This window comes from Budorcas taxicolor, chromosome 3, assembly GCF_023091745.1.
Source record: "Budorcas taxicolor isolate Tak-1 chromosome 3, Takin1.1, whole genome shotgun sequence".
Taxonomy (NCBI): Eukaryota; Metazoa; Chordata; class Mammalia; order Artiodactyla; family Bovidae; genus Budorcas; species Budorcas taxicolor.
In genome coordinates, this window is record NC_068912.1 from 11079806 (window position 1) to 11097475 (window position 17670).

General features: G+C 39.1%; 1 protein-coding gene across 1 annotated transcript; it reads right to left on the minus strand.

The window, feature by feature from the left end:
• Positions 1-1243: 1243 nt before the first annotated feature.
• Positions 1244-2173, minus strand: LOC128045251 (olfactory receptor 10J1-like). The gene has a single exon (XM_052637748.1). It carries the CDS (start codon positions 2171-2173, stop codon positions 1244-1246), a length of 930 nt encoding a protein of 309 aa, XP_052493708.1.
• Positions 2174-17670: the final 15497 nt, after the last annotated feature.

A 17670-nucleotide genomic window follows, 5' to 3' on the forward strand; every position in this document is an offset into this window, starting at 1 on the left:
TGCTTGTTCTATAATAATGTATGTGCGAGTTTGGAGGTAGGAGAGTGAGGGGTGACTTCTTCATTAGAAAGTTCATAAAAGGGAGATGCTTTTAGTTTGGTGTTTTAAAAGGAGTACACTTTGGTTGAAAAGGCAGTGAGGGTGGCAGTAAACGATTTCCACGAAGTGACAGTAAGCTGTAGAAACACACGAGAATATGAAATAGAAAGCGAGAAGTCACAAGTCACTAGGTGTTCTGTGTGGATGACAGGCTCGTGGAGGGGCACTGGAAGTAGAGATGACTAGTGAAAGATGGCATATTAATTCAGATCCTGGGGGTCTGGAACTATAGGGTTGACGGTTTAAATCTTTTTCTTTTTTTGAGTCACTGAGTTATCATACCATACTTTCCTTACCCATCCACTTCTTTCCAGTCCTCTCACCTGACTAATCCTTTCTGTAGATTCTCTCTTGTCCTCCCATTCACTATCCACTTTTATCCATTCTGCAAGCATATCCAAAGGCAATACTATTTTTTTTTTAACTGAGTGAACTATTTACATATATTATCACTAACAATCCTTGTACATTCTTGAAATATAAATGCCAATATGATTACTTGGTGCTACCTCTTTAATTAAATTATCAAGGAATTTTAATCATTTTCCAAAAATGTTTCTCTTACATATTCCTGAAAACTTAAGTTCCAGGTTGGCCGTATACATGAAAAAGATCTAGATTTCAGGAGTTGATAAATTATATAGATGCTTATTATCACTGACAGCTATTTATTTATGGTGTTTAAGATGCAAGGAACTTGAATTGTCCACAAAACAATGACTTCAATTGGGTGTTAAGCCTTTGTAACTATAAATGGATAAAAGGGAGCTTCATGTTGAAAAAGAGTGTTCTAGAATGTATTTAAAGTTTAGTACTGCCTTGAAGCAGCCTCCCCTCATTAACCCTTTCTACTATCTTGATCTCATTCTGTCCTAGGCTATGCATACAATCCGTGTACTTCCCCAAATCAAGTTCTTTCTGTTATATTGATGCTCCATACCGTCTATGCTGTCTTGTCAGAGGCAGGCTTGCTTGTACTTTGGAGACCCTTTCTCCAGGGCCTGGATATATAATCCTTTTACCTCCTCTACCCAACCACTGCATGGTAGGCTCCAGAATTTTCCCTCTAGGTGCTGTTGGCACTGCTTTACTTTCTCTTCCCTATAGAATCTTCCAAGATCCTCTTTGTAACAGGCCCATCTTATCAGGAAAGCTTCCTGCCAATGGCCCGGAGCAGAGCATCCTTGGCCTCTTTGCTCCTCAGGGTGTACACCACAGGGTTCAGTAGTGGGGTGATGACAGTGTAGGTCACTGAGATCAGCTGATCCTCATCCTTGCTGTTCTCTGACTTGGGCTTGAGGTAGGCAATGGAGGCACAGCCATAGTGCACAATGACCACAGTGAGGTGGGAGGCGCAGGTGGCAAAGGCCTTCTTCCGGCCCTCAGCTGAAGCAATCTTGAGGATGGTGGAGATGATGAGGATGTAGGAAATGAAAACCAATCCCATGGGAACCAGGATCACCAGGACACTGATGATCAAAGTCAAGATTTCATTGACAGTCGTGTCAACGCAGGAGAGCTTCATCACGGGCCGGATGTCACAGAAGAAGTGGGCCACCTTTGTGGCACAGAAAGGTAACCTGAATACAGACGTCACCTGTGTCGTGGCCACAATCAGCCCGATGCTGCAGGCCCCCCACACCAGCTGGATGCACACCCTCCTGTTCATGATGACTGTGTACCTCAAGGGATGGCAAATGGCCACATAGCGGTCATAGCCCATCGCTGTGAGCAGGAAGCAGTTGTTGATGGCCAAAGTGATGAAGAAGAACATCTGAGTGGCACAACCTGCCAATGAAATGGACTGACTCAGGCCTATGAGGTTGCAGAGCATCTTGGGTATAATGATGACTGTGTACACAGTCTCTGAAGCTGACAGCACGCTGAGGAAGAAATACATGGGGGTGTGGAGGTGATGGTCAAGGCTAATGATGGCCACAGTGATGATATTGCCTGCCAGGGTTAACATGTACAGTGCAAAAAACATGATAAAGAGGGTGAACTGGTGCTCACAGAAGCTGGAGAAACCCTGGAAAGTAAACTCACTCACCAGAGTGTGATTCTCTTTCTTCATTAAGTCATATATGGTATCTAAGAAAGTAAAAAAAAAAAAAAATTCTATAAGGAACCTAGTTGGTTAATTTCTGTTATTAGTAGACTGGGCAGATTCTTTTGGTTAATCTACTTCAGGTTTCTGCTGATTTATAGCTACACTCATGCTCATTTCTTTTGGGAATAGGAGAAATGTTCTTTTCTCACTAAAGTGGGTGGCTTTTAGAGTCAAATGGTATAGACTCATATCCTACTTCTATCATATACTAACTTATCTTGGGCAAAGAATTAACATATCTAAGACCAATATCCTTACCTTTATATTAATACAGTGGTGATAACAATATCTCAGAATTGTTGGTAGAAACATTTTAAACTAAGTATCATACTTAGAATTTGAACAATTATTGAATCCATTCAAGTTCAGTGGTGTCAAGCAGAGCTCTAGGCTCCGTGTATGCTCCATGTCCGACTCTTGGTGACCCCATGGACTATAGCCCAACAGACTCCTCTGTGTATAGAATTTCCTAAGCAAGAATATCAGAGAAGGTTGCCACTTCCTCCTCTAGGGGATCTTCCTGACCCAGGGGTCAAATCCACAACTCCTGCACTGGCACTAGGATTCTTTGGGGCTTCCCTACTGACTCAGATGGTGAAGAATCTGCCTGTAATGCAGGAGACCCAGGTTCTATCCTTGGGAATCCCCTGGAGAAGGGAATGGCAACCCACTCCAGTATTCTTGCATGGAGAATCCCATGGACCAAAGATCCTGGAAGGCTACAGTCTATGGGGGTCTCAAAGTTGGACACGACTGAGTGATTAACACTGGGAACACTGGTGCCACCTGAGAAGCCCCTCTAGGCTCTGTAGATACCTCCTAATTCCTAAGTGTCTAGGGTTTAAGGTAGAGGTCTTGTCACTATGGTTTACACACTGCCTTTTCATTTCAGTCTTTCAACTCCAAGGTACTATTCCTCTCAGCTTTGGTCCTGCACTACTTTTCCCGAGACACTGCTCAGTTTTCAAAGCTACACAAAGCTCATGACCTCTGTAAAATCCTCTCTCTTCCCTCCCTCTCTCCCTCTCCCCAAATCCATGTCCTTGTACATGTAGGACATGTGTATACTGGTTCTTCTGTGTTGAAAGAACTATAGTGCCTATGTGATTACAAAACATGTTCACAAGCATTATTTAATTTCATCACCATCCAGTGGAGCAGGGAGGGCAAGAATTATTGTTTCTCTTCAGAAGGAGAGACTGAGGATCAGCTCTACTCAGGAAATTGTCTGTGGACACACAGATGTCAAAGGATGAAAATCAATATTTGAATACACGTCTTGTGATCCTATGTCTGTTGTTCCTTTTACTACAAAATTGTATCATGAAACTTGCCCCCATAATGGCTACATTATACAGTCTTTGAGAGTAGGGACCATATATTCCAACTCTGTGTTGCTAGTGTGACCACTGCAATGTAGGGCACAAGTGTTTGCTGGTGGAATCATTACAGGTCACTGGTCCATCAAACAAATTGCCTCTTAGGAGACAGGGTGTTAGGCTACCATAGTGAGGTCTTCTTCAAAGAAGAGGAATATTCCGTGTTTATAACCTCTGTCTCCTTGTTCTTCTGTCTATACTTGTGAGAGCAACAAACTGCTAATGAACTAGGCTAAATTTTGACACTGGAATTATAACTAGAAAAAAGCATGACTCTGTGAACATATAATTGGAAAATAGACTAGTAGTGAAACTTTTCTAGTAGCCTTTATGCTATTACTAAACTACATGTAATTATGTAACAGGTTAGCTATAAAAACAAATTTAATAATAGAAAGCATAAAGTTGCTGAAAAAGTGCATTTTGCTGGAAGTAAAGCAAATTAGCAACACAAAAATGACTTACTATTGGGTAAATTTCAACGGCAAGCTTCTTTAATGCTTTTAAGATTAATCTATTCCTCAGAAATACACCATTTTAAATAAAGGAAATCTACAAAATGGTATTTTTAAGGGGTTGGTGCACAGTTACCCTTCAGGTCTTCAGAGCATTATATGAAAGGACCACAGTATGAAGTTGAAAAAAGAACAATTTTTTTTGTTAGATGTCAGGGACCATTTCATAACATGGAAAGTTGTTTGGCCTTGATGTGTATATTGTGGTTTGGTTCAGTTCAGTCCCTCAGTCGTGTCCGACTCTATGCAACCCCATGTTTTGCAGCACACCAGGCCTCCCTGTCCATCACCAACTCCCAGAGTTCACTCAGACTCACGTCCATTGAGTCAGTGATGCCATCCAGCCATCTCATCCTCTGTCGTCCCCTTCTCCTCCTGCCCCTAATCCCTCCCAGCATCAGAGTCTTTTCCAATGAGTCAACTCTTCACATGAGGTGGCCAAAGTACTGGAGTTTCAGCTTCAGCATCATTCCTTCCAAAGAAATCCCAGGGCTGATCGCCTTCAGAATGGACTGGTTGGATCTCCTTGCAGTCCAAGGGACTCTCAAGAGTCTTCTCCAACACCACAGTTCAAAAGCATCAATTCTTCGGTGCTCACCCTTCTTCACAGTCCAACTCTCACATCCATACATGACTACTGGAAAAACCATAGCCTTGACTAGACGGACCTTAGTAGGCAAAGTAATGTCTCTGCTTTTGAATATACTATCTAGGTTGGTCATAACTTTTCTTCCAAGGAGTAAGCGTCTTTTAATTTCATGGCTGCAATCACCATCTGCGGTGATTTTGCAGCCCCAAAAAATTAAGTCTGACATTGTTTCCACTGTTTCCCCATCTATTTCCCATGAAGTGATGGGACCAGATGCCATGATCTTCATTTTCTGAATGTTGAGCTTTAAGCCAACTTTTTCACTCCCCATTTTCACTTTCATCAAGAGGCTTTTGAGTTTCTCTTCACTTTCTGACATAAGGGTGGTGTCATCTGTAAATCTACTCTATGAGGCTTTATAAAAAGTGTTTATGTGGATTATCATTTGTCTGAAGACAAGATATAGACAAGGATATATGGCTGCTAAGTGGCAGAGTCACAGATTACCATATTAGTCGAGATACTCTTTAATCCTGGAAATGATTCCGTAGGATTAGCAGATGATCTTTCAAGTGGTAAATTAAGGATAAAGAAAAAGAAAAATTCATACACACCTGGACCCTTTCCAGCTTAATATAATTCCACCCTTTAATATCAATAAAACCCTTGGTTGGTGAGTTGCTAAGTCATGTCCGACTCTGGCAACCCCATGGACTGTAGCTTGCCAGGCTCCTCTGTTCATGGGATTCTCCAGTCAAGAATACTGGAGTGGGTTGCCATTTCCTTCCTGAGGGGATCTTCCCAACCCAGAAATCAAACACAGGTCTCCTACACTGCAGGCAGATTCTTTACCAACTAAGCTTTAAGGGAAGCCCCTCAATAAAACTCTTACATCTATTTTATTCCTCAGTGGCTCCCTCTGTAAATCCCTGATGTCTTTTCCAAAATCTAACTTACTTTTCTTCCTGCAAATTTGTGGCTCAACAGAAAAATGGAGGGGGAAATAAGAGATATGGCCCATTGGTCAGAAGTATTCACAAATCAAGGTTGTGAGAAAAAGGTACCTAAATGCAGTCCTTTCACCTGCTTTAGAGCTCTTCCAGGGATGGTGGTAAAAGGAAATTTACTGGGATACTAGATATTTTCTCCAGCTGAAGGAGGAGCTTTTGACACCCAAGAAAGGCTCTTTGGGGCTCATCTCTCAAGGTTTCTGGGTACAAGTCCCTGGGCACTCTTGAGAGTCAATTTGGGGCTAGAAGGAAGCAGACAATGGGTGCCCAGGGGCCTTGTTAGGTAGAGGGCTCATTTACCAGATTTTATGTGCTTGTGCTTTGGGAGTCTCATGGCATTTTGCACTGCAAGTAGAAACAGCAGTGGCTTATCTGTCAGGTTTTATTTTTTAAATATTCTATTTTTATATAGTTGGGCCTTGGAAAACCATGGTTACAAAGCCCAAGTGAGCTCTAGCAAAGAGCGAAGAGCCTCTGTCTTAGATTCCAGGAAACTATACAGCTCTCCCTGTAGTCTCCTTGGTTATCAGAAGCTGGGTTGCTGTTGTTGTTGTTTTCCCTTTCTCTTCTTTTCTAGAACTGAAGCCATCAATCTGGCTATTGTTTTTGTCCTATTGTAGGGTTTTAGAAATGCGAGACCAAAAATCAATGGACAGTAGAGACTTCTCTGAAGGCCAGGAGACCACTGTGCATGTCTAAAGAAATCTGAGCCAAGATTTCATCCCATGGGGTTGCCCAAGAAAATGGTTAAATACACAGGACATCACAAGCCCAGCCTAGAGTAACCTCCACACTAGTTTCCCCACCCAATCCCAGGCATTTTTCTCCCTCTTTGCTTTTTTGTTTGTTTAGTGGCTAAGTCGTGTCTGACACTTGTGATCTTCAAGTCACAAGTCTAGTCTGTAACCCACCAGGCTCCTCTGTTCATGGGATTTCCCAGGCAAGAATACTGGAGTACGTTGACATTTCCTTCTCCAGAGGATCTTCCCAACCCAGGGATTAAAACTGCATCTCCTGCATTGGCAGGCAGATTCTTCACCCTCAAGCCATCATGGAAACACTTTTCTCTCCCTAAGAGCATATTACTCGGCCATTTTCATCTTTTCTGTTGGTAAAAGACAAACTGATGCATATTAAAAATTTTAAGCGTTTACTTGAGCAATTTCAGTTCAGTTCAGTCACTCAGTCGTGTCTGACTCTTTGCAACCCCATGAATCACAGCACGCCAGGCCTCCCTGTCCATCACCAACTCCAGGAGTTTACTCAGACTCATGTCCATCAAGTCAGTGATGCCATCCAGCCATATCATCCTCTGTCGTCCCCTTCTCCTCCCGCCCCCAATCCCTCCCAGCATCAGAGTCTTTTCCAATGAGTCAACTCTTTGCATGAGGTGGCCAAAGTACTGGAGTTTCAGCTTTAGCATCATTCCTTCTAAAGAAATCTCAGGGCTGATCTCCTTCAGAATGGACTGGTTGGATCAAGCTCTATTCAAATTAGATAGTGCCAAACCAAAAGTAGTTATGGGTACTCCATTGCCAGGAACTTGGGGAGAAACTTCTATAAAGAAAAGACAGATTCATCCACCTCATTAGAACTGACTCAGATGTATTCCTTTTCATAGCTGAGTAATATTCCAACATACCACAACTTCCTTATCCGTTCATCTGCCAATGGACATTTTGGTTGCTTCCATGTCCTAGCTATTGTAAAGAGTGCTGTAATGAACACTGAGGTACATGTGTCTTTTTCAATTTTGATTTCCTCAGGATATATGCCCAGTAGTTGGATTTCTGGGTTGTATGGTAGTTCTATTTCTAGTTTTTAAAGGAATCTCCATACTGTTTTCTATAGTGGTTGTATCAGTTTGCATTCCCACTAACAGTGTAAGAAGGTTCCCTTTTCTCCTCACTTTCCCCAGCATATTGTTTGCAGAATTTTTGATGATGGCCATTCTTACCAGTGTGAGATACCTCATTGTGGTTTTGATTTGCATTTCTCTAATAATGAGTGATATTGAGTATCTTTTCATGTATTCATTAGCCAACTGTGTCTTCTTTGGAGAAATGTCTGCTTAGGTCTTCTCCCCACTTTTTGATTGGGTTATTCATTTTTCTGGTATTAATCTATAAGAGTTGCTTGTATATTTTGGAAATTAACTCTTTGTCAGTTGTTTCTTTTGCTATTGGATGAAACTTGAGCCTATTATATAGAGTGTAGTCAGAAAGGGAAAGAGAAATAGTGTATATTAATGCATATACGGATACACCCATTTGAATGCAGAGTTCCAAAGAATAGCAAGGAGAGATAAGAAAGCCTTCCTCAATGATCAGTGCAAAGAAATAGAGGAAAACAACAGAATAGGAAAGACTAGAGATCTCTTCAAGAAAATTAGCGATAACAAGGGAAAATTTCATGCAAAGATGGGCTCAATAAAGGACAGAAATTGCATGGACTTAATATGGCTTAAAGCTCAACATTCAGAAAATGAAGATCATGGCATCTGGTCCCATCACTTCATGGGAAATAGATGGGGAAACAGTGGAAGCAGTGTCAGACTTTATTTTTTTTGGCTCCAAAATCACTGCAGATGGTGACTGCAGCCATGAAATTAAAAGACACTTACTCTTTGGAAGAAAAATTATGACCAACCTAGGTAGTATATTCAAAAGCAGAGGCATTACTTTGTCGACTAAGGTCCATCTAGTCAAGGCTATGGTTTTTCCTGTGGTCATGTATGGATGTGAGAGTTGGACTGTCAAGAAGGGTGAGCACCGAAGAATTGATGCTTTTGAACTGTGGTGTTGGAGAAGACTCTTGAGAGTCCTTTGGACTGCAAGGAGATCCAACCAGTCCATCCTAAAGGAAATCAGTCCTGGGTGTTCATTGAAAGGACTGATGTTGAAGCTGAAACTCCAGTATTTTGGCCACCTCATGTGGAGAGCTGACTCATTTGAAAAGACCCTGATGTTGGGAAAGATTGAATGCAGGAGGAGAAGGGGACAACAGAGGATAAGGTGGCTAGATGGCATCACCGACTCAATGGACATGAGTTTGGGTAACCTCCGGGAGTTAGTGATAGACAGGGAGGCCTGGCATGCTGCGGTTCATGGGATCATAAAGAGTTGGACATGGCTGAGCAACTGAACTGAACTGAACTGAATACATATATATGGAATCTAGAAATATGCTACTAACAATCCTATATGTAGGGCAGCAAAGGAGACACAGATGTAAAGAACAAACTTTTGGACTCAGTGGCAGAAGGAGAGGATAGGCTCATTTGAGAGAATAGCATTGAAATATATACATTGCTATATGTAAAACAGACAACCAGTGGGCATTTGATGTAGATGCAGGCCACCCAAAGCTGGTGCTCTGTAACAACCTGGAGGGATGGGGGTAGTGGGGGGAGGGAAATTGGAGGGGTGTGCAGGATGTAGGGGACACATATGCCTATTCTGATTCATATGCCTATGCTGATTCATATTGATGTATGGCAAAAGCCACCACAATACTGTGAAATAATTATCCTCCAATTAGAATTAATTATATATTTAAAAAAACTTCTTGGAAAAAAAAAGGCATGGAAGCAAAGTAAAAGTATTGACTGTCTGTAGCTTAAAACTTGGTTGGCTGTTTGTGATCAGTTGTCCTGAGGCTTTGACTTCATAACTTGGAGGCATTTATTTCCAGCGTTCATTTGTTTACATTAAATTGCTCCCTCAGTCTAATGACCTCCTTGTTTTGTTAATTTAATAAAATGTACCCTTACCTATCTCATGGCCAGATCCTGACAACTCTACACTAAGTTAATTTTTACATACATAGAAAAAAATGAAGTGCCTGCCTTCATATCTGATAAGCTTAAAAAATATCCCTTGTATTTGTTTTTTTTTTTTTTTTTTATTTTGGAGGAGATTATTTTATATTCCTTCTTTGTCTCTACTGAATTTGTGGTAGCTTTTATGTTTAGAAAACCATAAACAGAAATGTATATACAAAACATGAAGACACTTATAAAATTTGCTTTTATCCTTATCTGTTTCAGAGACATAAGAGGAAATTCTAGCCAAATTAGGATTTCTTAAAAAAACTCAAAATTTTTTCACTAAATTATCATTAAAGAAGTTAACATCTCAACTTCTTTTCCTGGCTGTTTGCTGCTGAGCGGTATCTTCATATCCATTATAGCCTTTAATGTTTTGGAGTTAAACTATGATTGGCTAGTCTTCCATTTTGGGGTCACTCCTCTGATTAAACTTGTGTTTTTTTTTTTTCTCTGCTCTACTGAGAGAAGAGCCAATTTGTCACTCCAGTTATCATCAGAAACACAAGCCAGTACTGATGCATAAAGAGCCTCTCTGCTTCAAGTGGGAAGCAGGTAGAAAACCTCTTTCACAGGAGACAATGAAAACAGCTCTAGTAACACCAACGGGCTTCCCAGATGGCACAGTGGTATTCACCTGCCAGTGCTGGAGCTGCAGGAGTCATGGGTTTGATCTCTGAGTTAAGAAGATTTCCTGGAGGAGAAAACAGCAACCCGCAACAGTATTCTTGCCTGGAAAATCCCATGGACATAAGAGCTTAGCGGGCTACAGTCCATGGGATCACAAAGAGTCAGACATGACTCAAGCGACTGAACATGCACGCACAACACACAATTAGGTTGGGGAGAACTTTGTCCTGTTACAGTCTGGGCTCTGTATGAAAAACTAGGAGACTGTATTGTTGGAGGATGCACTAGTGACCTTTTCCAGAGGAGGTGCCTTTTTTAAGACACCAACTTGTTTTAAGAGTTGAAAAAGAGATCTAGCAAGTTTACAAATAGCCAGGAGAGGAAAGAGGACAGTGGTTAGGGGTCTGTTAGGAGGTTGATGGCCAACAACCTCTGACTCCTGGTCAACAGGTCTCTCCAGAGATGGCTGTGTGAACAGCTGAAGGGCTGAGATAAGGAAGAGCTATGTCCCTGGGTGCCTTAACCTCAGCCTAGAGTTGAACGGGTAGGTTTATCCACATGCATGGCTGTAGTTGTCCACATCTTTGGTTGCTTGTACTGAAACTTTGAGGTTCCAGTTAGCAGCATAACAAATTACATGAATTTAGTGTCATAAAGCAACAATGATCTGCCATCACCATCTCTGGGAGACAGATCTCAATCAGGTCATCCTCACCCTGGGTTTCCTGTATAGCTGTGGTCAGGAGGTGGCAGGAGTTTGCTTTCTCACATGTCAATCGGTCAATACTGGCTGTTGAGCCTGGACTTCCTCACAGCCTGTGCTCTGGATTTCAAGAGCAAGCACCCCAAGATGAGTAACCCAACAGAAACTGTATGCTCCTTTATGCCCTGGTCTCAGAGGTCAGGATGTCACAGCATGACTTTCTTGCCCTCACATTGGTCCAGATAATCACAGAGACCCACCTAGTCTCAAGGGAAGGGGTAGAGACTTTGCTTTTTAATGGGGGTGCAGCATATTAACAGAAGAACATATGGAGTGGGCGATAGTATGTCAAGCTTTTGAAAATACAGTCTGCTAGATGACTAGGATCTTCTCTCAAACAGTTTAGACTCATTGTCCTCAAAGGGAAACAGGAGACAAAGTAAAAATTAGACTAACCAAACTCTAGGATCCCCCTTCTTAGGTATTTCTGTAAACTTGGTCTCTCTTTTTGAAATGCTTAAGTTCCAGGGATTCTTGGAAAAATTAAGGGAAAATGTGAACACCCTCCCCTCTAAAATAGTGAAATCCTAGACCTCCTGCTAATCTAATATTAGAAATTTAACAGGACATTAATGTAACTTAGAAAATAAAAGAGATATTTAGTGAATTAGATGATAGCTAGAAAGCTAAAAAAATGTTCCAAACAACAGCAAAATTAACAAAGCTCTGGTTAGGCTGACAAGAAGACTTTGAAGCTACTGCTTGCAATTTGCTTATAGGTTTTTGTGACCACATGTAGCCTTTGTGTATGTTATGATCTTTCTTTATCCAAAAAATTTATTTCTCTATCATTTTACTAGAATGCTTTTTACTTATAAAACACTATGTTTAAAATGTGTAAGTTGAGATGCAGAACAATAAAATAAACATTTGAAAACACACTACTCAAGAACTCCACTCAGATATTTCTCATTTTTCCTTCCTTATCTCTTTTTACTTCATCCCCCATCCCCACTCTCACCTCCAACAATTACTACTATCCTGGTTTTTATGGTTATTTTTGTCTCATTTATTTTATACCTTTATTCTATATCTATAGTGTGTTTAAACAATACATTTTTTAGTTCTCTGTTTTTGAGCTTTATAAAAATGATAAACTGTATATAGTTTTCTGAGACTTGCTTTTTAAAAAATTCACTGTCCTTTTTCTAAGATCCAGAATAGAGCTGCAGTTTATTAATTTAAGCACTTTATGCTATTCCATCATGTGAATATATCGCAATGTTTTTTATCCATCCTGCTGGTGAAGGGATAATGGAGCTGTTTCCAGATTTTTGTTTTTATAAATTATAATGCTTCAAATACTTTAATACACACTATATTGAACAAGTGTGCAAAAGTTCCTCTAAGGTTTATGTCTTTTAGATGAATTATTAGCTCATGGAATATAAAATGTTTCTACTTTACAAAATAATGCTAAATGGAATTTTGTAATGGTTGTACACTATGGCAAGCAAAGAATAAGAAAGTTCCAGTTGATCTACATCCTTCTGAGCACTTGTTATTAGACTTGCTAATTTCTGTCAAACTAGCGGGTGTGACATAGTTTTGGTTTTAATTTTCATTTTCCTGAACAACAAGAGATTGAAGCGCTTACAACGTTTGTTGGTTACGTCTGTTTTGTCTTCTGCAAAATACTTGTTCATGCCTTTGACCACTTTTCGACTGGCTTGTGTGTTTTTTTCTTATTCAACTGGTAGCAGCTTTATACATACTCTGGACACCAAACTCTTGTCCTTAATGTGTTATGCAAATATTTGCTACCATTTTGTGGTTTGTCTTTTCATTTTTATGGTGCCCTTTATTGAACAAAAATTATTTTAATGGAATCAAATTGTAATTCTTGTCTCTTTTTGGTAGCACTTCCACATTTCCCTGGAAAAAAGAAATTTCTACCTCAGTGTCAGAATAATCTTTTTTTTTTTTAAATCTAAGCCTGTGAATATACTTATCATATTCAAACCCATCTGGAATTGATTTTTATATATGAGGTACGATAAATGTCCAAACTCATTTTTTTTTAACTGGATAACTAATTGTTCTATCAACTTTGTTTGAAGAGTCCTTCCTTTTCCCTCTGGTCTAGAGTTTTATCTCTTTTATATATCATAATTCTTTAAAAGCATTGATCAGTTTAGCCACTTTATTATGCTCCATTGATCAGTTAAATTCTCTGTTCCCAAATTATACTATCTTAACAACTATAAAGTTATAATAAATTTTAGTTATCAGGGAGCTCAACCCCTCTTATTTTTATGTAGTGTGTAGGTTTTCTTTTTCATAAAAATTTTAGATCATGTTTTTGGAATTGCATTAAATTTAAAAATCATTAGGAATGTACTGATATAGGCTCTTTTTCCATTTATTTAGGTGTCTTTAATTTTTGTTGGGGGTCTTCAAGATCACCATCGAGCTAGATGATTCTCTTAGAATGATTCACGGGGTACAGAAAAACTATTACAATCATGGTTCTAGTTTATTATAGCAAAAGGGTTCAGATTAAAATTAACAAAGGGAAAAGGTCCATGGGGGCAAAATCCAGGAGAAACCTAGCATAAACTTCCAAGTGTCCTCCCCGAGGAGAAGCATGTGGGCATGAGGAATTTTCCCAGCAACAGTGCAGAGTGACCACATAGGTGCAGAGTGTTGTCAGCAGGGAAACTCACCTGAGCCTTGCTTGTCAGGTTTTTTATTAGGAGTCAGTCATGTTAGGCATGTAATAACTGCTCTATGAACCTCAGGTACTGATTCTAGCCCTTCAGGGCAAAAGCAGGTGTTCACCATAAAATACATTGTTAGCATAAATGATCTGATCAAACAGATAACATTTGGTTTAAGGCTTTGGACATACTAAAATATTTATCAAGCAGAAAAATTCAAGAGATAAGAGCTCATCTCCCATGAGCTGGCCAAGGGCCAGTCCTAAAGACAAGCCTTTCTTAGGAATGTGCAGGGTTTGAGCAACCCTGGCCTGCTGACTTGGCTCTTTCCTGCACAAATATCTTTAAAGATATTTTAATAACTTTTTCATGTGTTTTTTAAAGCTTTTTAAAACTTTTTAAAGATACAATTTCATACTTACAGAAAAGTTGTAGTACTGCCAAAACTCCTAAATGTCTTTTGCCCAGATATCCCAACTTTTCACATTTTGTCCCATTCACTGTATCTCTCTCTCTCTCTTTCTCTTTCACCTATCTATCTATATAATTTTTTTCCACATTGCTTGAGAGTAAGTTGAAGCCATTGCATCACTTTAACCCTAAATATTTTAGTGTGCATTCCCCAAGAAGAAGTACATTCTTCTATGTAATCATTGTAATTATTAAAAATCAGTGTAATTATATACATACAGAGACTCATACACATATATTAATATCAAATGCAATGCTATTGTCTAATTTGCAAATCATATTTCAGTTACCTTATTATCTCATAATGTCCTTTATAGTTAAATTGTTTTGCAGTTTAAGATCCATTCCAAGATTATCCTTTGCATCTGTTTCTCTAGTGCCTTTTGATCTAAAACAGTACTTTACTTTTCTTTGTCTTCCTAGACCTTAGTACTTTTGAAAACTACAGGCCAGACATTTTATAGAATGTCTCTCAGTTTTCAGTGTTTATCTAAAGAGTGAATCATTTTTTCCTACACTCATATTCAATTCTGTTTCACTTCTTCCCCTTCTTTGTACTTACTTTTATTTAATTTCCTTTATATCTAGATTTAAATTTTGAATTTTTAACAAGAATATTGCAAGAGTGATGTATCATTCTAAATACACCATACCAGGAACCATGTGACATCAATTTATCCTAATATTAGTGAAGCTAATTTAAGACAGTGTCCACCAGGTTTTTCCATTGTAAAGTTATTTTTTTCCCTTTTTATATTTATAACTTATAGAGTGATATATTGAAATTAATATCCTATTCCTCATCAAACTTTTACCCTCTAGTTTTAGAGTCCATTGATGATTTTCTAACTCCATCATTCCTTCTCTAGACTGATATTCTGTAAGAAAGAGATACTATTTAGATAATGTAGATACTATGAGACAATGTAATATACTACTGACATTATTTATGTTGATGTTCAAATCATCATAGAACTGGCAAACAAGAACTGCATTTGTCTGTCTCCTTTGCTCTTTTGACGTGTCTCCATTACTATTTGAGCAGTTTTAGTTTTAGTGGTGCTGTTATTCAGTCACCAAGTCATGCCCAACTCTTTGCAACCCCGTTGGCTACAGCACACCACGCTTCCCTGCTCTTCACTATCTCCTGGAGTTTGCTCAAAGTCATGTGCATTGAGTTGGTGATGCCGCCCAACCATCTCATCCTCTGTCACCCTCTTATCCTCCTACCCTCAATCTTTCCAGGCACCAGGGTCTTTTCCAGTGAGCTGACTCTTCACTTCAATGGCTGAAGTATTGGAGCTTCAGCTTTAACATCAGTCCTTCCAATGAATATTCAGGGTTGATTTTCTTTAGGATTGACTGGTTTGATCTCCTTGCTGTCCAAGGGACTCTCAAGGGTCTTCTGCAGTGCCACAATTCCAAAGTATCAATTCTTCAGTGCTCAGCCTTTTTTATGATCCAACTCTCACATCCATACATGACTACTGAAAAAAATATATAGATTTGACTATATGAAACTTTGTCAGCAAAGTGATGTCTTTGCTTTTTAATATGCTGTCTAGGTTTGTCATAACTTTTCTTCCAAGGAGCGTCTTTTAAGTTAATGGCTCCAGTCACCATCCACAGTGACTTTGGAGCCCAAGAAAATAAAATCTGTCACTATTTCCACTGTTTCCTCATCTATTTGCCAGGAAGAAATGGGACTGGGACTGGGTGCCATGATCTTAGTTTTCTTTTTAATTGAGATATAATCAATATATAACATTATGCTTGTTTCAGGTGTACAATTGGTAAATTTGGTGTTTGTATATATTATGAAATTGAGAGAGTAACAGGCAGGAAGGCCAGGGGTCTCCAAATGGAGGACCTAAGCTGCAAGTTTCTCTTAAAAATCTGTGTTGCCATGACGACCAACACCTGGTTCCACCTGAACTTAACTTTTCTCAAACTTTGAGCTAACCAATGGGCTTTTCTTATAGAATTTTTTTTTTTTTTAAGCTGTGTTAATGAAACTATGTATTTGTTTTGGAATTTGCCTTTCTTCAAAATGGTTCCACCTAAGACTAACGTTCTTTCTTTTCTCAAACCTTGGGCTGATAATAGCTCAAAAAACCAGTATTCATATCAATTGCTTTATGGCTGCGGGATGACACACCTAGTGCCATCCTATCTCAAAACTGCATATTGTGGGAGAGGGGCCTGGTGAAACTCCGTCAGCCTTGAGGCGTCTCTCTTATCTGATTAATAGCTTTCTAACAGACATAAAACAGCTTGCTGAAACTAGCAAGGGGGGGCACTCTCCGACCCCCTCCTGATGTCTGTGTCAGAAGCATTCTCTGTTCCTTTTTCACTTTAATAAAACTCTGCTACACAAAAGCTCTTGAGTGATCAAGCCTGGTCCCTGGTCCTGAAGCTAAATCTTCTTTGGAGATCATGAATCCAACACGTTCACTGTAAGCTATCAAAATGATCACAATGAATCTAGTTAAAATCCATCAGCATCATCATAAGCACAGACCAATTTTTTCAACTTTTGGCAAGCTGATAGGTAAATTTTTCTTTGAAATTTTACTTCTACAATTGTGAGTGAGGATAAGTATCTTTTCGTATACTTAGTAGTCATTTGCACTTCATTTGCTGTGAATGTCCATTTACATGTTATTGTTCTTCAGTCGCCCAGTTGTGTCTGTTTGTGACCCCATGGACTGCAGCCCTCCAGGCCTCCCTGTCCCTCACCATCTCCAGAATTTGCCCAAGTTCATGTCCACTGCATCAGTAATGCCATCCAGCCGTCTCATTCTCTGACACCCTCATTTCCTTGACTCTGGGAGAGAATGAGGGCAGAAGGAGACAAGGGCGTCCATTTACATATCTTGCTCATTTTTCCTGTATCATCATTTCCTTACAAGAGTTCTATTATAAGTAACTATGCCTTTTATTATATATGTTGTAAAATTTTTCTTCTGTTTATCATTATTGCTGAGTTTGTGAGTTTGAAATTTTCTTAGTATTTTATTTACATGTCTATCAAGGCCTTTCTAACTCCAAGATTATTTTTTTTAAGTACCCATGTTTTCTTCTATACTTCTTGTATTTCAGTATTTGATACATCTGGAATCTAATTGGTTGTAATGAACAAAGTAAAATGTACTTCTTAAAATCAAATTAGATATACTTTTTATTATTATGTGTAACTAGGCCATTGTCTCAACACCATATATTGATTAATAAACTCATATCATTACTACATTATATTATTACTGTATGCTAAATCTACCCCCCACCCCCTGATTATTCTTTAGAGTCTCCCTTTATTCTCACATTTAACAACTAATGGTATTTTTATTGATTTCTCATTGAATTCATAGAAATTTAAGAACAAACATCTTTAGTCTTTACAACACTAAAACCAAAGTCTTAATGTTGGAGCACTGAGGAAAGTGTTACTCATTTTAAAAGGAACACTTTTAAAAGGAAAAGGAAATGTTTATTTTCTTTTATATGTTTCAGTAGGGTTTTAGAGGCTTCCAAGGTGGCCCTTGTGGTAAAAAAAAAAAAAAAAAGCTGTCTGCCAATGCAGGAAATGTAAGAGATGCAGGTTCAGTTCCTGGGTTG